This window comes from Botryllus schlosseri, chromosome 13 (genome assembly GCF_051294905.1).
Source record: "Botryllus schlosseri isolate E-star chromosome 13, Bs_hap1, whole genome shotgun sequence".
NCBI lineage: Eukaryota > Metazoa > Chordata > Ascidiacea > Stolidobranchia > Styelidae > Botryllus > Botryllus schlosseri.
In genome coordinates this window covers 17913095-17933806 of record NC_137248.1, presented here as the reverse complement: position 1 = coordinate 17933806, position 20712 = coordinate 17913095, and the positions used below count along the sequence as shown (strand labels likewise).

The window sequence follows — 20712 nt, the reverse complement described above, 5'->3', positions numbered from 1 at the left end:
GATTATCGAGAAAGCCTTAGGGAGGCCTATAGGCCTACTCGTTAACAAGCTACAGGATTTAGAGATCTATTGATAGCAGGGTTACCATACGTCCTGTTTTAAGAGGATTTGTCATCTTTTTTTTTTCAATAAATTGAAAGTTTCCTCGGACGCCTAAATGTCCTCTTTTTTGGGAATTTGTCCTCTTTTTCTCTGAAAAGGATGAAAATACCATGAAAAATGCGACTCCTACACAGCGAACCTCGGAGTTTCGTAATAAATCGGGAGGCGACCTTTCTTTTTAGTCAACACCACACACTGTCGGAAAAAAGCGGGTAATTCGGTGATGTCTTTTTTTTTATTTAGTCAACACCGTACTATCGGTCGAAAGTTTTTCAAAATCAATAGCTGGAGCTTTCAGAATTTATGAAAAGTCTCCTCTTTTTGCGATATCAAAATAAGGTAACCCTAACTGATAATCGTGTAGGTTTGCAGAGCCCCGGTCGGTAATGAGCTGCTACAGCTTTCAGAGTAGGCCTAGGCTTACTCGGGCCCGATGTCTCTTTTTCGATTATAGTATTTGTGTAATTTCTGGCTCGTACTTCATCACTGTTGCAGTTTCTCAACGCGGACCTCATCTATATAGTCCTATTTCTTTAGGTATCACGTGGGCGCCATATTATGATACGTCCGTGGATTAGTTATAGGCAGTGCTTCCCAACCGGTGGGTCGCGAAAGCTATTTCAGGTGGGTCGCGAAGAATTTCTAAATGTTTAAGTTTCTTATTACATTTGCCAAATGTTCCAAACACTTATCCTATCAAGATCAGATAAGCAAATACACGTTCGCCTCTAAATTATATTGCGCCTCAACTTCAAATTTTTTTCGCGCTGCGCGCGATTTCAAGCTGCCATAATATCTTGATTTTTTGCTATTCATCCCCCGTGTAAAAATACGCAAGATATATAGAAATGTGCATATCGGCGTAGGCCATTACTGCGCCACGACGCACCAAGACATATAAAGTTTTAGGCCCTGTAACATGCGACTCCAAGAAATGTCCAGAACGATCGGCAGCGAAAAACCTTGGCCGAAAAGGACTGCCCTTATGCTGACCGAAAACTTCGTAATATATACAAAATACTGTCTTGGCAATCTGAACCTCACGAGACAAATACCATCCCGCAGGGGAAAATTATATGCCAGTGAAGAAATACCAATTTGAAATCGTGTGCGTCTTATAGTTTAGTAGCCTACGTTTGGGCGATTCTATATTTTTTGATATAGCAGACAGGAGGTCACGAAATAGCAATATGTTACGGAGTCATACCAACGGGCCCTACAGTTTCCAAGACACCTCACTCAGCTCTACCGGTAAATCTGATTACGTGAGCAGAGAGAGGATAAAAATTGATAGCAATATATATGCAGTTCCCGATCGTATTGATCTATTTTATCATGAATTATCGAAAATTTTCGCACTTGGCGCTGGCCCACTAATCAGTGCGACTAATTTCGTGGCAAAAGTGAACAAAGGTGATAGAGGTTCATCACCCTATGGGAGCCCAAGACCCACGTTTTTTTTTGGGGGGGGGCTGGCGAAGTGCAGTTTCGTTCCTGCCAACGGGTATACGCCCGGATATGTTTAATTATTATTGAGGGCTTCCTACCTTTTCAAACAGACCTCCCTCAGCTCTACCTGTAAATGTGATTACGTGAGCAGAGAGAGGATAAAAATTGATAGCAATATATATGCAATTCCCGATCATAGTGACCGATTCAATCATGAATCATAGGAAATTTTCGCGCTTAGCGCGTTCAGACGCGAAAAGCTGACTCAATAAACTGCTCTCAATGTAGATGATAAGCAGCGGTAAACAGTGCATAGCCTGAGGGTGGTCTGGGGGGCGAAGCCCACCATAAGTTCGGTTTATCACCATATGGGGGGCTCAGGACTAACGTTTTTTTTGGGGGGGGGCTGACGAAGTGCTTTTAAGGCTCTGGGTATAACCCAGATTTAGAGAAGTTAATAGTAACTCACCTGGTAGAAATTAATGTACTGGTAAAATTCATTGTTGATGAGTACCGTAAACTCCATATACATACCCAATAGGCAACTTATTATCAATATGCGCTATTTTCATTCGCGGGAAACATGCACAAACTCCATACTCCATAGATCAGGGGTCGGCAACCTTTCGCTAGTCACGGGCCAAATTCCGAGTGCGCAACTTTTTGGCGGGCCGGAATTTTTCTTAATACTATATTTAACGCTAATGTCGGTAAACGTCGGTATAGTACCCTACATTGCTGCAATCCCAATCATACAAATCACAAAAAGGGCAAAACACATGTATTTACACTTCAACAACGCAGGATAAATGTGACACTTGGCGCAGCTCGCTTTGTGGAAGGTTTTCAACTTCTGGTAACAAGTCAGATGAAGCAAGAATCGGACGATATTCTAAATGGGAGTTGGAATACGTGATCTTAGCTTGCTCTTCGTGAATTTCATTGTTGAAAACTATTGTTCACATGCGTACGCGCTACCAAAATTCGATGCCATTACTTTTGCATTGTTAGTCAAGCTGGGATAAAGACCCATTTCAATAACGGACTCTTTGTCAAAGTCGTGCAGCGATATGCTCTTGTATGAAATTTGTCATTCAATTCAACTGCATCGCATTTCAAAAGGGCCCATTTGAAATTTTCAGGCAATGGTATTGGCGTTCACATTAAACGGAGTACTGAGCAATAGTCAGAATTTATTTTGTACAGATCGAACGAATGTCGGAAAGGCGGGTGGCAATTCAGTAATTAAATTTCCCATCACAGTATAGGAAAATGAGCATAATTTACTTTTTACTGTTGTAACTCCCAGAGTCGCATTTTTGTTTCGAATGCTCCTCAACATCTCATGTATTCAGTTATATTTCCCCATGAAGCTGCAAATTCAATTTGTTTAGGTGTGGCGTTTAATGTAGGCTACTGCGAAAGCAAGATTAGATGATACCCATTTCGATGACAAGATTATGAGTCGGCGATGTTTGTATTTTAGAGGAAAGTTGCTATTTCGTTTCTCAGTTCATGCACTCGTGCAAGCATAGCTGCTCGACTTAATGCGCGAACATGGCAGATATATATACAGGACATCGCCATATTGATTCTCTGTTTCTAGTAATATATAAGGGGTAGGCTATCTGTCGGTGATTAAGTTTGTGAGACCAAAATCAGCTTTCGCCACTGCGTCCAAAACACTATTCAGGTTTGTTGTCTTGGATTACAGTACAATGTCTTCTGGTGAATTTAACTGCAGATTACTAACCTATACGGAGGCTAGTTATCTATAATGAAACGGAAAGTTTGAGATTTTGTCATTGCGTCTGAGATGTTTCAAGCGTTTTTGAAGCAGAGGAACGGCACCTTTATTGTCGCACCCTATCAGACTGGCAAACCCTTGAAAAAGTATGTTATACCTTTGGTTGCGCGATACACCCGCTTGATAAGCACTGGTGTAGTCTACTCTACAGACATTCTCTATCTCCTACTTTTAGGGTGGATTGCACAGATGCCGATTGAAAAGTAATCACCGATTGCCTTAATCGGCGATAATTTAATCAGCGAGCAAGGTCACCTGGTGACTCTGTGGTACAGATACGGATTCGCCTGTGAGTTATCTTATCGCGGATTACTGACGCAAATCGACGCAAATGACGTACGTTACCAATCAGCTGTTTTCGGTCGGTGGCGATATGAAGTGTGTCGTCATAACGGAGAGATGCGCTCTTCATGGATATGAATGTTTAGTGGATGTCATGTGCGTATAGCAGCTAACTAAACTGTTGCTACTGCACAGTGTAAGGTTATGAACGTCAGAACCCGTCAGAACAAACGTTTTGAGGTTATGAAAAGAGGTATTGTAGGAATAGCGTACCAAAATCATCGTCTTATACCGGTATTGCTGTGCCAAAAACTCTACTGCAAATTTCGTATATTGCAGGACATTTATCTCATTACTCAGGGATATCTAGAACTAGATAGATACTTTCAGATATAATTTTATTTTCCGTTTATTGATGCATTAGTCATGATAGCCGCTTCACCAATGTGATTACATACAAATTGAGTTCATACACACACATTTGCATACGATTTTGATTTCTCCCAACCTATGACAATTGGCTCTGCAGGAGTGTATAAGTAAATTTCAGCCATTGCAAGGATCTAACTGTTGTGCAATGTGACGATGCTATCATATAATAAGTCATATGCATACATGTGCTCAAGTGCTGTAATACATTTATGTTACAATTTGCAATGCAAAGTTATCTGCTGTTACCCATTCGAGTAATCTTGTTTGTTGACAGCCGAACCCCACTTCAGTTTATCAAGAATTTGGTCAACCATAAAATTCAATACAACCTGTTTTATAGAGAGCTACATTAATATAGTGCAATATCGACTGAAAATAACAATGGATCCATACCTCGATGTTCTTGCTACCCTCCAGATGTTAGAGAGCCTAGCAGAAGAGAGAGTGCCAGTAGATTGGTCAAAGACAGAGCAAATCAATCCATTGGAATATACCCTGGAGGTTAGCGACACCGATAACGTGACGGCACAACCGAGCACGACTTCAGCGCAGACAGATTGTTCAAAATCACTTCTCTGGAATGTCTCGAGTATTTCATCTCGTGTTTGAACACAATAACCACACATTCAATTCCTCGTCAATTATTTTTATTACGAGATCCAGTAGCCTATGCTGTAGTCAGAATTGGACAACTAGAAAATCGGCTTTTCAAAATTAGACTATGATGATAATTATGGCTGCATATTTTTACAAATTAGAATAGAATTATAGACACGGTGGTTATTTTTCAATTAAATCAGAATAGGGATTACTGAATATGTGAAAATTTGGAAATTGAATCTGCACAACTCGCTTACTATTGCAGAGTTCTACTGTAGAATTTTCAGCAAAACCAGAAATTAAGTTAAAAATATATTGCTGGCATGTTGCACTTACTATTCTAATTATATACAGCCAATTAACTAGTTGTCCAAGTCTGGTTTTTGTGCTATTTCGATTCGTTGGTGTATCTTCTCAATTTTGCAGTTCTTTTTCCATTTCCAGTTTCTGGTACTTGATATGCATCTGTAAGTCAAAATATTTCATTCTGATATCATGCTGCTCCTTTGCCATTTCCAGGACGCTCATTTCTGAACACCACATTTTGATCACCAACATTATAGTTAAAATGAGAATTTTTTCATCAACACACCTGGCTCTCTTTTTCGAGACAATTGGCGTTGAGCTTTTTGTGTTCTCTGTTTCATCTTGCATGTCTGAAGGTAGTAATGAATAAACTGTGGGTTGCATCACCATCATTGTATGCTAACACTTACCGGTCTGGTGTTCTATCCTGAAGTCTGTCGAGGGAACTGAAGGAAGCGTCACATCGCCATCAACAACGAAAGGGCAGCAATTTCATTGGCTGCAAGAAAACTATGGTTAACAACAGTTGTATTGATTCAATAGCGTTCAAATTCAATAGAGCAATGTTAATGTCAATCAAAACAACCCACAATGTTCTATTTGAAGTATTCGTGTGGCTATGTTAGTACCAACACGATTCATATGGATTTCAAATTAGTACCTCAACTTACCATCGCTGTTGTGACATGAAGAACCAGCCTCTGTGTTCACATCCTCGTCGATGATGAAGGTGCAAACTGAATCTTTAGAATATGCATCTGAATAAACATTTTATTTGAAAATTTTAGTTAGAAATACATTAGAAAAGTTACTTTCAAATTATTTTTTCAAGGTTTATCTTAACCTCGCGAAACAGAGGAAGGATGGATGACTAAAATCATGACTTGATTCGAGTTGGAATAGGATGAATGGATTTGACTCGAGTCACTGCTTCAATATGACATACAGTATGAGAAATCCAATGGATTTGACTCGAGTCACTGCTTCAATATGACATACAGTATGAGAAATCCTGACTCGAAGTCAAATCTTCAAGTCAAGTTGCAAGCCTAACAATAATATGGATAACGATACTGCTCAGGCACCTGCACTGCACAGTAGCAAAGCCAGACTGTTGCAAGTTAAAATTGGATGCAAGTTCCTCTGCCGTTGGTTGTAACATATTAAAAAAGTTCATGTCCTAAATGCACTCACCATTGTTCGTGTGACTATCGAATACGCAATCGTAGTCATACCGATGTTTCAAACATTCAATTTGAGATGGAATAAGGTCAGAAAAGTGATAATAAATATACCAGTGCTATAAAAATCAATTGCAGATTGATCAAGGAGTGGTTCAGATTAGGAATTTGCCGAGCAGTGTTCCCCATGTGTCGTTTTCGTATAGCTGATTACGTGCAACAGTCTCTGGATATGGTTAGTTTGTTGGGCATTACAAAAATGTTTTTCATGATCATCAAAATTTGTCTATTCAGTTCAAAACGAGCGTGAAAACGTGAGTATGAAGCACGCAGAGAGTCACGATAAACACAGATGGAAACAATACATCTCCTACTGCGAATTTTAAAGAACTGCCAGTAAAATTACCTATTGAAAACCTTTTCCAAGGAGTTCGTCATCTGAAGGTCCGGGCCGTTCGACGCGTCGTGATGCATATATCTTTTTTGCTTTTCGTTTCAAATTTTTCAATACATTCTGGATTTGGCCAGTTGTACGGCTGCACGCGCAGGACCAGTATTCATAGCTGCATATTTCTTACTGATTACATCTCAGGCCGCATCTTTTTGTTTTGCCATCAGTCTTTTTGTCTTCCTTGGTTTCAAAATATTCTTCTATCCATTCAAATATTCTAAACTTTTCCTGTCTGTTGCAATTTTCCGTCCTCGTATTTTATTTCCAAAGTATACTATCGAATTCTGTACAGTGTACAGTCTGTAAAAAATGTCATACCAATAATCATAGCATAAGTTACTATCGGCTGTGATAGGCCCACGCCGATAATATGCGCCAACAGTTGTAGTAGTGTCTGAGTACAATATTTTCAGCTAATACCGCAACTGCGCGTCAGAACATCCAGTTAACACCATCTCAATACCAAATACTAGTGTGCCTATAGCCAGCCCGGACCGCAGTCAACGCGAAGCACACAGCCGATTAACTTTCTAGCCACCTCGCTCGGCGGATAACATTTGGCCGATTAAAATTCACCGATTAGTGGCAGATCGGTATCTGTGCCACGGAAGCCAGCCGATTACTGACGTTTAATCGGCGATTAGGGATTAATCGACATCTGTGCAATCCACCCTGTACAAGACAAAGAATGTAGAAGGACAAGAAGTGCGAGGTCATTGTGTCGTCATTTCATTGTTACGTATGGCGTCCGCCATTTTGGTCTCAAAAGCTGCAGCGATCTGCCTTCGGTTTGCCTACAGACGCGCTTGCCGGTTCTATTAAAATTTATTTTTTGGATAATTTCACCCTTTATTTATAAAGTCCGACTATGAGTGATTAATTTATACTCCAATTAATCATTACTAAGAAACTGGAACGAGCCTTAACCCGAGAATCTATTAAAAAATTCAGAAAAATGTTCGTGGTATCAGAGCATTTACTCAGATATCTACACTATCGAATGTTTACATTCGATATAGAAACACTGTTGGAGCTCAAAAACTACCCATTCTTTCCAGATAAAAACCTGATTTTCAGTGCTGACATAATTGTATCACCGGACCATCAGCATCCAGAGGCCTGCCCTTCTCTTTTCAAAGCTTGAATCTGATCCTTGTTAAGAAACCTTCCTATCCTCCTCCATCTGTCCCGTGTTATCCGAGCTTACATGCAACTACCCAAACGATCATAAATTGTACAATTCCGCTATTAATCACATTTGGGTATCTTGTATGGTTCTCATTGTGTATTTGTATCGTCAAAATGCTACAATTAATTTCACAAGGATTTCGCATTACCAGCGATTTCAACGGCGCAATTTCTTCATCTTTCTCCCTGAATTTGTTTGCACTGTATTCCGTGGCACACAAGACCTAAACAGGTGATAAGGGTGACTCTAAACTTTTAATAATAATAATAATAATAACGCGCAATTTCTTCATCTTTCTCCCGACACCGGCCTTGTAGCTGCAAATTGTAAGATGGGTGACTTTATATCGTAGTGGGTGGTCTATGCTGTTACGGTATCTATGCGGAAAGTTCCTATCGGCAATATTGAATCTTACTAGCTCCATCTCCTGCTTCAACAGGATACAATTCTCACAAGAAGCCTTTTGGTTGAGATTCTAAATAAAGGGATTAATTCGCCAAATCATGAAGAAGCAATGTAGGATTGTACGCCTACCGGTATTCGCCGGTGATTTGTTTTTCAGCAACATATACACTATACACGCCATCATTGCAATCCAAACGACCAGCAGACAACGAAAATACATAAATTCACCTTGGTTTCTATATGTCCAATATCCCAGTTGCGAGCGTAATCCCATAAATATCACTGCCAATATGACCGAAAACTAGAGCCGCACGCATAGGTTCAGGCTGTCTTTGTGGTCTTTTGAGACCAAAATGGATGCCGCTGCGTAACAGTGGCGTGACGCAACAATGACCTCGCACTTCTTGTCCTTCTACATTCTTTGGTACAAGATAGGCTACTAGTCAACCGCCTTCACACCGGTTTTATGGCGTAACAATAGACTAATACGACGTAGGATACTCTTATATCGTGGCAATGCCGCTTTCCAAGCAGTGCTGTACTGCAGATTGGAACTCATTACGAAACTTCAGGCCGTATTCTTGTGGTAACTAATTACTTGGTCGCGGGCCGGCGGGCCGTAGGTTGCCGACCCTTGCCATAGATGTAAATGTAAAGTTCGGTTTATCATCACATGGGGGGCCCAAGACCAACGTTTTTTTTTGGGGGGGGGTGGACGAAGTGCTGTTACGGCCCTGGCCTCAAGCCATGTCCGTGTGCTCACAATAATTCGTGAGCCAGGTTTTCGTGACAGTCATTAGTATATGATTGTATAGTGAAATAGGACAGTGCGTTATTGTGTATGCCGGAAACATGGAAATTATTATTTCCTTCAAACGCTTTGCGAACGTGCTGAATAGGGAAATGCAGCACTCCAGCCTGATATGTCGTTATAATCAGCAAACATTTGCCACGACGCAAAGCTACTCACAACCACTTTGTGTTCGATGTCAAATACAAATTGCTGATTAGATAATGGATATCCACTTTCTCGTTTGTTGTTGTTTGTAGTATTCATGATCACTGTTGCCTCTAAGCTGCGCGCGTGCGCGGACGCGCACAGAAAAACGTGTGCCGCGCACAAGAAAGCCGAAGTAATGACCTCTTTTTTCTTAGTCGTTACGCACTGTTGTCCAAGTGATCACGCAGTGAGTTGATGAGTGCGTGCAGACTCTTGAAAAATTAAAGGGAACATCGTCCATGATGTTTTTCGACTACAATGGTCATAGGCCGATATTTTTTATTTTGATTCCAGATCTGCCGACTGGGATCATCGCCCACTTTTAGGCTTCTTTAAGACACTGCTTACGCAGATCGGATGGCCAAGAGGAGCCTACTCTCCTCGTTTGTAATCATATGTTACATGTCGCACCCTAAACCGAGGGGGGTGTAAAAATGATGCTATGAATCAATATAAATTATGGGGTATTTATTCGGAGAGTTATTGAACTTTTTAAAAAATTTCTTCGCGCGTGGCGCGATTTAAACTTGTTAGGTGTCTTGATTTTAATATTGGTACACTTCCCCTAATGATAATATACGCATAATTCATAGAAATAGGCATTCCGGTGTCAGCTATTACCACGCCACACCACACCAAAACATATGAAATTTGCGACAGGTAATTAGTGACAACAGGCCCGCCCGAAATATGTAATTATAAATAATAATTAATCATGTGCCCGAAATTTTCAAATACTCCACGTCCTACCTCGGTTCTACCGGTAAATCGGATCATGCTGGGCCGAGAGAGGACAAAAATTATAGTAATATATTGCAATTGCCAATATCATCGACCGAATCCAATCATGAATTTCGGAAAATGATAACGCTAGCCGCGACCCACGACCAGATAACTATAACACACTGACAACCAGGGCTTTGGAGCCGGAGCCGGAGCTGGAGCCCGTTATTTGAGGAGTAGCTCCGGCTCCGACCTATTTCAAAAGATGCTATTATATATGCAACAACCACATCTGCTGATTTATCATAATTGAACAGCAGGCCTGAATTTTAATGCTGTGCACAGCAATGGCATAGAGTAAAGTGCGTTCTAGTGCAACTATGATGTTGTCGACAATTGACAAGTATTCATTATGACGTCACAAGCCGGCACGGCGGCACCTATATGTCTTCGTTGCTACATCGAATGTTACTGACGACTGACAGACTTTAGATTACTATAGATAACTAACCTATGGGTAGATTAGTAATCTATATAGACCAGGAATGGCCAACCTTTTCGGCTAGAGGGGCACATGCAATTGACGAACGAGTGCGCGGTCTACTGGCAGCGCCAAGTGGGTAACATTTTCAAAGTTTAGGTCAATATATTATTACTTGAGTATTGCGGGTCTATTGTATACCGCCCGCTAGGCTCCGCTATAGGCTCAGTTTGCAAGGACACGGCTAGTCGGCGTCTGGCCACATCGATATCGAAGGTCTCCGATAATATGCGACAATCATTTTGTGCCTACATTTCACCGTCGACGATCTTTATGCGAGCGCAAACGCGAAAAGACTTTCTGCCGTAATTGAGAATACAGTTGGACTCAATCGGCTAAATTAGGCATTTTTTTCATTTTCAGTAGGAGGTAGGCTACCAAGCAAGAATTCGTGTGACAATTAAACACGCTAAGCGTGAAGAAAAATTTCGCTACTATTTTAGTTTATTGTAATGTACGACGATTTACTGAAAATGTGACTGGACGCTGGATCTGCCAATGCGTCGGAACTGATATCTTAGTCATGAACATCCCAAGTGTCGCAGCCAGAATTGTAATTTTTGGTTGGCATTGCAAGTTCACAATCTGAGCAATTCATTTTCGATAACATAATAGGAAATTACCTCGCGGGCGACGCAAAACCCTCTCGCGGGCCATATTTGGCCCGCGGGTTGGCCACCCCTGATATAGACAGGCCCATTCGATAATTTCAGAGCCGGAGCCGGAGCTGGAGCCGGAGCAGTGGTAATAATGCGGCTCCGGAGCTGGAGCCGGAGCTAGTGTATGATAGAAGAAAGCTCCGGAGCCGGAGCTGGAGCAGTTTAAATTTACGGCTGCTCCAAAGCCCTGCTGACAACATAACAGTGTTGGGATGACTCGAGTCATGACTTGACTCGAGTCACCTTTTTCGTATGACTTGACTTGACTCGAGTCACTTTGCTAAAATGACTTGACTTGACTCGGCGTATCAGAAATGTGGATTGACTCGTGACTCGGAGCAAAATTCACGAGTCAATTTCAAGTCATCAAGTAATCGGTGTCGAAAAATATCACTGAATCTTTCATATGTTCGGATTGTTCGCGAAACGCCTCCATTGTTCTCTCACAAATAAATTGACCGCAAACGAAGTGATCGAAGCTTACAGCTTAGGTTATCGTAAACTATTATAGTAAAGAAATTTGATAGCAAAATGACTATTTCTGTTCTCTGTTCCAAACCTATTGGTTTATTGAAATAGAATTAGAATATAGTTTATATAGTCCTCAACCATTGGCGTAGGCTCGAATTGTATCATATCAATTTGTAAAGGGGTATACATACAATATACATTACAACATCTTATCCATTCGGTTCTCTATTATTCTATTTTGGCTGGTAACTATAAACTTGGGCTATGCAATTACTTACGTAGTTTAACAGTGCTATGAATATGTGAGCGATACAGCCCCTTCTTGCGTGTATATATATATATATCGGCTTTCAATTAAATAAAAGGGCAAAAGAAAACAGGAAACAAAAGAACATCAAGATATCAGTTTTGGGCTCTTATCAAGCGCCTCCAGCGTGGGCGGTCGTGGGCGTCTTCGAGCGATAGCCCGCGTTGCGCTAGCTCGGTCTCTATTGTTGAGCGCCATGTGGTTCTATTCCAGCCACCTCTGCGCCATGGCTCTGTCGGAATGTGGTTGATGATGGCGGCGGCTGGTTGATCGTCTTGATGCCGCACTAGATGACCGATTAAGCGTAAGCGTCGTTCAGCAGCCAGCAAACGGCATGGGACTGTTTTTGTGAGTCTGCGCAGAGCATTGGTGGATATGTGCTCCGGGTGGTGGATGCCGAGTGCGTAGCGGAGGAGTGCATCGTAGTTGGCGTTGAGTGTCTTAGCCAGCTTTTCTGTCAGCGTGAGTGCTTCTATTCCGTAAAGAAGAACCTGCTCGACAGTGGCACGGAAAATGCGGGTCTTGAGTTGGGGTGAGGCACTTGAGTGGAAGAGGCAATGTAGCCGTCTTGCCGCGCCCCAGGCCTTTGCTCGCCTCGCCTTCAGTGCTTTTCCAGAGTCCGCGACGTCAATACCGAGGTATATAAAACTCTTGACATTCTCGAGCCTGACTTCTCCCAGTTGAATTGGTGTCGCGTTCTCCGGCAGAGCTGGTATGGCCAGAACCTCAGTCTTCTTGGCATTGATCTGGAGGCCAATAAGAGCGGCGGTGGCCTCTAGTTGGTTGATGAGGCGCTGTGCCGACGCGGTATTCGGGGCAAGCAAGGCGAGGTCGTCCGCGTAGGCAAGAATACCTACGTGGACAGCCTCGCGAGTCGTACGCGTACGCGTTCCTTGCCGTGGCCGCCATTCAAAGAAGTCCGAGTTGTCCGGGAAGGCCGTTCGTAGCACGAAGTCAAGGATTATCACGAACAAGAATGGTGCCAAGGTGTCACCTTGAAGCACGCCAGCCGAAGTGGTAAAATCTCCGCTTGGACCGTCGTCTGTTCGGACTCGCGCTCGTGTGTCAATGTAGAGGGCCATAATGGCGTACCTTATCACCTCAGGAATTCCATAGAATCTGAGGATCTTCGCCATGGCTGGGCGCGAGACCGAGTCGAAGGCTTTCGCAAAGTCAACAAAGACAGCCACAACATTCTTTTTGTGTGCGCGGCAGGTGTCAATGATTGTGCGCAGTGCCAGGATATGCTCTGTTGTACCGCGGGATGGTCGAAATCCATTCTGGACATTCAGGAGCTTGGTAGATACTTGCTCACGTATGCGAAGGAGCAGTACTCGGTCGAACAGCTTGGCCGCGGTCTGCATGAGGGAGATGCCTCTGTAATTCGCTGGGTCACTCGCAGCGCCTTTCTTGTAGATAGGCACGATTTCGCTCTCGAGCCACTCGGGCGACACCGGGCCGCCTTCGAGGCCACCGTTCATGACGTCGAGGAGAAAAGGTGCAACGCCCGAGGTGTACGCAGCCGTTGGGATGCCGTCCGTACCGGTGGCCTTGAATTTTGGTACATCACGCATGGCTATCCTGAGCTCAGCTAGCGTGATCAGGTTTGTATTGATCGCGAGAGGAATTGCTGCTAATGAAGGCGGTGCCACGAGCACATCGATGTCCGGTGAAGGTGTAGATAAGAGGGTCTCGAAGTGTGATGCGAGGTCTTGCGTACAGGCCTTCACGCGGGTCCTCTTGGAGCCAACTAGTTCACCTATGGCTTTCCATGCTGCTCTTGACCGGCCTGCTTCCAACTCGTTTTCCACGGAAAGAGCAATAGCTTCGACTCGTTCCTTGCGAGCAGCGTTGTAAACGTTAGTCAAGTGCAGAGCGGCCTCGTTAGCATCGCTATGTGCGTCCAGTGTTCCAGAGGTGTACGCGGCACGTCTGAGAGTCTTGAGGTTCTGGCGTGCAGTGAGCACCGCTGGGTCGGACTCCCAGGCTAATTTTGGCCGTGACTTGCTTTGTGCCTCACCGAGCGTTTCACGGGCTGCGTTCTTGACTGCTGCCACAAGTGGCGCAAAGGCGGTCGGTATAGTATTTTGGATCTCGAGGGCGTCGACTGTGTGCATGGTAAAGTCTTTCATCTTATTGGCGTCCTTGAGATCAAGCCAATTTGGTAGGGGCTCGTTCGGTGTTCGCTTCTGAACGAACGGGAGGCTTTCACGAAGCGTGGCCAACACCATTCGATGGTCACTCCTCATCGTTAGCATGCGCACCGTTCGGCAGTTCGTGAAGTGGCGCCGTGCGGGAGCTTTGCAGCAGATATAATCCAGCCGTGTCTTGCGTTGGCGCATACCGTCAAATGTTGTCCTGCGTTTCGGCTTCATAGAGAAGTTGGCGTTGAGAGGAATGAGGTCGCAGCGGTCGAGTAGATTGCTGAAATGTTCAGAGTTGCTATTTTCGTTGCCAACTGGGAAGCGAACTCGCTGTGAGCGCTCGGCCAACGTGGCATTCATGTCCCCGAGCAGCATGGTTATGTCGCGCTGCGGGTAGGTGGAGATAATACCTTCTAGTTGGTCGTAGAAGGCGAGCGTATCAGCTGGGAAGGCAGTGGTGTTCGGAGATGTAGGTCCATACGCGCACACGAGATGCAGTTTGCGGCGACGGAGTTGAATGCTAGCTGTAATAATCCGGCTGTTTATAACGCAAATCGTTGCCTCATCGTGAAAACGCCGGGACATGATTATACCGACGCCTCCAACTCCGCCTTGGTTGGCAGGTGACTGGACCATGATAATGCCTGCGCCTAGGTCTTTTTCGCGGAATGGTTCGGTGAAGTGCTGGCGATGTTCTTGGATTGCCAACACATCAAGCTTGAGGTCAGTCACAAGTGCGGCAGCTTCTTCCTGGCGCCACGCAGAGTTCAGAGTTCTTGTGTTCAGAGTTCCAAGTTTAACTGTTGCTTTAAGGCTAATCCTCAGTGATCTTGGTTGAGGCTTCGGGTCCCCGGCGCCGCCCGGCAGATCCCAGTCTTTTTGTTGATATTGTACCCCTCGGCGAGTACGCAGTAACTTGAGGTAGTAGAGTCTTCGTCGTACTTTGCGACTTGGTCTACTCTGTGTTGCGTGTAGCCTATATTCAATTATTCATGTCTATATCCGTTCATCGGTTCAGAATCAATGGCCACTCAATATGTATTTCAGACATCTAGCAAAATTCAATGATGTAATCATGCCTCATATTCCGAAAAGGCAACTTGACTTGAATAGTGACTTGACTCGTGACTTGACTTGACTTGACTCGACTTGACTCGAGTCACCTCCAAAAATCGACTGACTTGACTTGACTCGAGTCACCTTCGAAAATCGATTGACTTGACTTGACTCGAGTCAAAATGTGCAATGACTCGAATTGACTCGTGACCTCGTGACTCGAAGGTAGTGACTTGATCCCAACACTGCAACATAACGACTGGATGCTACGAGCAGTGGTTAAAACGGTAATCGTGAAAGAGGGGTCTGATAGGTCACACAAGGAAATTTGGATGAGAAGTGGGTCACGAACTGAAAAGGGTTGGGAAGCACTGATCTAGAGTCATTAGTCTGACAACTTTCACCTAGGCTTACCATATTTTGGAAATCTCAAAAGAGGACACTTTTTCAGAAATTTGAGACTTGCAAAACCGGAGAAGAATTCTCAAAATCCGGTGATATTTTCCCACTTTGTGATCGTTTGACTAAAAAAAAAGGTCATCTTTTCCGCTCAGAGCTCAAAATACCGTTTTTCTTTCCGCATTGCTAGGTGGATGACTAAAAAAAAGGGCATCTTTCCGCCCAGAGCTAAAATCTCCGTTTTTCACTCCGAAATACCCGCCGGAGCGTAATTTGCTCTAAATCTGACCTAAATTTTCCAAAAAGAGGACAAAATCTCAAAAAAGAGGACAAAAGGGCGTCCTCCGAGGACACTTTCAAAAAAGTCAAAAAAGAGGACAAATCCTCTTAAAAGAGGACGTATGGTAACCCTACTTTCACCACTACCAGTTATCTGGCAAGACATATTATGACCTATCATAGGTTGCAGGTTGCAGAAGCGTAACCTAATCTTTGTCCGACTATAAAATGTAAACATGGAACGGCAACAACCGATTTTGCAGCTTCGTTCCGCTTCGCTGAGGCTGGAGTAAAGATTGTTTTGCGTAAACTACTGTAGGATTTCTGGCAATCCAAAAGCTATCTTCCCGAGCGCAGAATTTACTGAAACTGGTCTTGATCGAAAGCTACTGTTACACCGATTCCGAAAATATAAATTTAAATATGATCAGTCACTGATCCACCTAGAAATATATTTGGAATCAGTGCGACAATAGCTTTCGACCAAGACCAGATTCAGTAAATTCTGCGCTCGGGAAGATAGCTTTTGGATTGCCAGAAATCCTACAGTAGCTTACGCAAAACAATCTCCACTCCAGCCTCAGCGAAGCGGAACGAAGCTGCAAAATCGGTCGTTGCCGTTCCATGTTTACATTCCATAGCCCGACTGTCCGTTCGCGTGCGTAGTTGGCTATTGTTCGCTTTTATGGTCGTAACCGGTCCTTCAGTAAAGCGTGTATGAAAACGGTTACCATAAGACACTCCCAAATCGACAGTTACGCGCCGCAGATAGCAGTAATGCTGTAAATTATCCGGCAAGACGTTTCATGACCTCGGCCACATTTCGCAAGCAAACTCATGTTTGATTCGCCAGTCACGAGTCACCACATGCTGTCGCGTTAGCGTGAGACTGGCACGTGTTTTCAGTCCGTCTGCAGCCCAGTTTAGTATTTCAAGTTTCAACTAGGTTTCATTTCTTTGGATCCGCAGAGACGACGTGTTTCGACATCTAACTTAATTTTGGTCGTGTATAGATTGCTAGCTTTGAACTCAGGCCAGTATTATTTGTATTTTAGCGCTCCTGTCGCCACCTCCAGCTGTCGGACTGCCAATTATGCTGCTTTTAGACTGCTCAGTGCTCACTGCTCACTGTTCAGTGTTCAATTGTTCATGCACTGCACAGTGCTCATGCTCAGCAAGTAATCGCTCTCGGTATTACCGCGAGGGGACTCACGAGCTGCGTATCTATCTGTAGGCGAGTACATTGAAGAGCACTGCTCTCTAAACGATTGTATAGGACGTAGGTAGGTAGCAGCCAAAGCCTGCGAGGCCCGTCACGCTATAGTTCAGGACAGCGAGGATATCTTGCGCACAAGGCCTATTGCAGATGTGATTGCTCAGGTCAACGATTATAACATGCGCACCAGGCGTATTGAGGATACGACGGTTTAGACCAGCGATTATACCTTGCGCACGAGGCGTATTACCGATACGATTGCTCGGGCCAACGATTATATCGTGCGCACCAGGCCTGTTGGAGATCCGACTTTTTAGGCCAGCGATTATATCTGGCGCTAATGGCCTGTTGCAGATGCGATTGTTTGTTCACCGCTATCGTTGACGCGATAAATTAGCCAGGATTGCCTTGCGCGCGGGCAGCAATCAGGAACCTAATTTCGCTCCCGTACAAATGACAAATAAACTCATCAAGAGATCGGGCAGACGAATCTTGCTAATTGGCAACACGCTTCTCGCTAATAGGCAACGTGTAACACTGGCAATACGAATTACTGGGCACGATGGCTGAATGTGATGCGCCATTGAAAACAAACATGAAGGAAGGTGTGATTTCAAGTTAAATTTCGAAGGAGATTTTTTCAAGGCTTTCGTTGTACTCATGCATAATGCGCACCCCCGATTTTAGGATAAAACATCGGTTAAATTTTGCGCATTAGACATGAAAAGTTACTGTACATAACCTAATTGGATTATTGATGCGCGGACTGACCGTATTCAGCATGCGACTGACCTTGTTTGTTTGTTTGGGGTATATGGTATTTGTCGACTACAATGGTCTTTGTTCATTTACACCAGGCCGATTTTTTTGCATTTTTGGTTCCGCATCTGCTGCCGACTTGTAGCACGCAGCCAGGTACAGATTTGCAATTATGCGTGGACTGACCGTATTTTGCATGTAATTGCACCAACTATCGTCGACCACCTGCCAAATTGCTATATTTTGGAAGACTATTACACTCAGTGACTGTGGTATCATTGCCTTTCAGAAACTTAACGGTACTGCTGCATAGTGCATACTCTGTCTATCGAATATGGCAAATCGCTATGAACAAAACCCTGCTGTACATTTTTTCAAGCATTTCCCAAAGGATTTCTTGCATCCTTATGGTCGCTCTACGGAGGCGTCAGACATCACGGACGAAGTAATATATCGGAGATTACAATCTTTCACTTGCGAGTGGCTGACCCGGCCAGCGGTCGCCGTGTCAGAACTCGTGGAAACTCTTCTGAAATCTGGCGACAAAAGCTCAATAATGAGGGAACTCCTCGAGCCCCCCAAGCACAATGCGTTCCAGCAGCATATCGAAAAGATCCTTAGCGAGATTTCGCCGCTCTGGATAGATGCAGAGAATCCAGATGCACATCAGACTCTAACACGAGAGGAGGTTCAAGCCAGAATGGCAAGACTGCAAAGCCTTACACAATCTGGCAATCATCCATTCGTAGACGAGTACATCAAGAGAGGTATCGAGGCTGCCAGTGCGTTGTACTTGACGCTGGTGCATCTCCGGTTGCTTACCTTCATCATGGACAAACCGGCCGAGTGTGCCATGAAAATGCGCCCAGATCCGGCTCACATTGTATTTCAGCGACTGCCGACCATAGAAAATTATGCTGACATCGTATATAAAGGTTACAGCATAAACGCTCCTCTCAGCTTGACGACGCTGCTCGAAGCCGAGGAGAAGTCACACGAGGGCGACTCGGCGAATTCAGACCAGCCGGGGCTGGTGGACGTGGTAGCCGTTCCTGCCGACTCTACGGATAAGTCGTCGCGCAAGCGTAAGTCCGGCAAAAAGTCGAAAAAGACCAAAAAGTCCAAAAAGAACAATGAATAAAAATAACATTGTTTACATTATTGAATGATATTTTCTGATTTCGTTCGTGTTCTTAGCTATAAGAACGTTTCCAGTATTGAATGGTCAGTATTGTCTTTTCTGATTTTGTCCGTGTTCTTGGGGTAAAAAAACAATGTTTCCACAGGGTCACCTATTAACAAGGTTCCAAGTAACAAGTCAATCTCACTTTCATAGTTTTGACTCGAGTCAAGTCGAGTCATTTCCAATTCACCGCCGAGTGTGAGATATGGTGATGTGACTCTAGTCCGAGTCAAAGTAATTGTGTTGAATGTTCAGTTTTAAGTTCAGTCCTTTTCAAGCCACTTTTTTCAATTCTGCTCGAGTGATAAAGAATGGCTTGCATTCCTAATATCGTAATTTTCCTTAGTCCTAGCAGTTTCTGGTCCTATTTCCAAGTATCAGGACTGTTAGACGAAATACCAATAAGACGATGACTTTACTACTCTTCGAAGTTAACAATGAAATGTCTGTCTCGGCGGTTCTAGTCTCCAGTCATATGACTTATGACTTGGTTAAAGTCCTGCACAATGACTCGAGTCGTACACAAATTGACTCGTGTCTAGTTATTTTACGCATTTGAAAAAATGACTCGAGTCGAGTCATTACCATCTTATGTGTCCAGTATTCAATGATCTGTTTTGTCTTTTCTGGTTTCGTTCGTGTCCTGATGTTAAAAAACAACGTTTGAAGCATTGAATGATCTTGTTTTATATAGGCGTAGCCAAGGGGTGGGATTCGGGGGTCGAAACCTCACCCACTTGAAACCCGTCCATTAGATATGTCGACTGTATCTTTTGTGTTTTTGAGCTTGTTAGAAGTCCAGCAATACGTATAATCGGTGCAGCCAATTACCGTGAATCGCGTGCACAGCGGGACGCAAGCAAAAGGGGTAGTGTGGGAAAGTTATTATTAAATAATCTATATTTATGCACGAAAAAGAAGAGATATGACTAATTGACTGTACGAGGTCACGTCACCCGATCTTGTACAAGACGTACTGGTATTCACTTTGAAATCGTCGCCAACGCCCTCCATGTACTGTCATTCGGCATGCAATATTGAGATTTTTAACCGATCGATCATAACGTACAGAATTCCTAGCCAGCGATGCTTATTGTACGTACGTACACACATGAACGACTGCGAAGACTTAATCTTGATGCGCCACAGTGAAGTAGCCTACAATGACATTTGAATGGAAATTGTCTTGTGCGATTTTGTACCTATAGGCAGTGAGATGCCCGAGATTCGTATAGAGTTGTGACTTGGTAACAATGTGTAGCGTGAGGCTTATGAAATATATTAACCTGAAAAGCCGTAAGCGCCAACGTCGCTTGTGTGAATAAACAAAACAACTTTTTGTCGATGTTAGGTTGTAGGATGACGCTTGAAACCTGGAGTTGTGGAAGAGCTTCTTGGAGGTACAGAACATGAATATACAAATGCATAGTATATTCATATTGAAATGAACCCGGATATTTTCCGCTGACATTCGTCAGGGGTAATCGTCACTCTCAGCAACTAGTAGAGAATCGTCGAGTGTCGAAGTACTTCTACTCGTACTTGAGTAGATTTTTCCGTCGCTACTTCTGCTTGAGTAGCTTTCTTGACTACTTCGACCACCTCTGTCACAAACCCGAGAATATATGGAGGGCGGAGGCGCAGTATCATGTCGCGGCACATGGTTTGGGAATCACTGCTCAAGAGTTAAACTTAGAGAAAAACTTGTGACTCGGAGCCTCGTTACTTGGTTACAAACCAGCCAATCAATATTTGGGTACTGCAAAGTTTT

At 43.7% G+C, this 20712-nt stretch overlaps 1 protein-coding gene and 2 long non-coding RNA genes across 8 annotated transcripts; all 3 read right to left on the bottom strand.

Moving 5' to 3' along the window:
- Positions 1-4702: 4702 nt before the first annotated feature.
- On the bottom strand, positions 4703-7279 carry LOC145453470 (uncharacterized). 6 transcript variants are annotated; one of them, XR_013919782.1, is made up of 4 exons: positions 6173-7279; positions 5389-5736; positions 5265-5328; positions 4703-5202 (listed from the first exon to the last, which is right to left on the bottom strand). It is a non-coding gene; the product is annotated as an uncharacterized LOC145453470 (long non-coding RNA). The 6 variants fall into 6 exon arrangements; XR_013919780.1 differs by having other exon boundaries at positions 4703-5137; XR_013919781.1 differs by having other exon boundaries at positions 4703-5328; positions 5389-5477; positions 5650-5736.
- Positions 7280-7296: 17 nt separating this feature from the next.
- Positions 7297-8358, bottom strand: LOC145453475 (uncharacterized). The gene is made up of 2 exons (XR_013919790.1): positions 8215-8358; positions 7297-8116 (listed from the first exon to the last, which is right to left on the bottom strand). It is a non-coding gene; the product is annotated as an uncharacterized LOC145453475 (long non-coding RNA).
- Positions 8359-9749: 1391 nt separating this feature from the next.
- Positions 9750-14685, bottom strand: LOC145454282 (uncharacterized). The gene is made up of 2 exons (XM_080332277.1): positions 13221-14685; positions 9750-9769 (listed from the first exon to the last, which is right to left on the bottom strand). The coding sequence occupies exons 1-2, from the start codon at positions 14683-14685 to the stop codon at positions 9750-9752; spliced, it is 1485 nt and encodes a 494-aa protein (XP_080188403.1).
- Between the last annotated feature and the right edge of the window lie 6027 nt (positions 14686-20712).

Coding starts and splice junctions, on each gene's coding strand:
- LOC145454282 (XM_080332277.1), bottom strand. CDS start 14,685: ATGGTCCAGTCACCTGCCAACCAAGGCGGAGTTGGAGGCGTCGGTATA. Junction 9,770..13,220: donor AGTACTGCTCCTTCGCATAC/GTGAGCAAGTAT, acceptor TATTATCATTAG/GGGAAGTGTACCAATATTAA.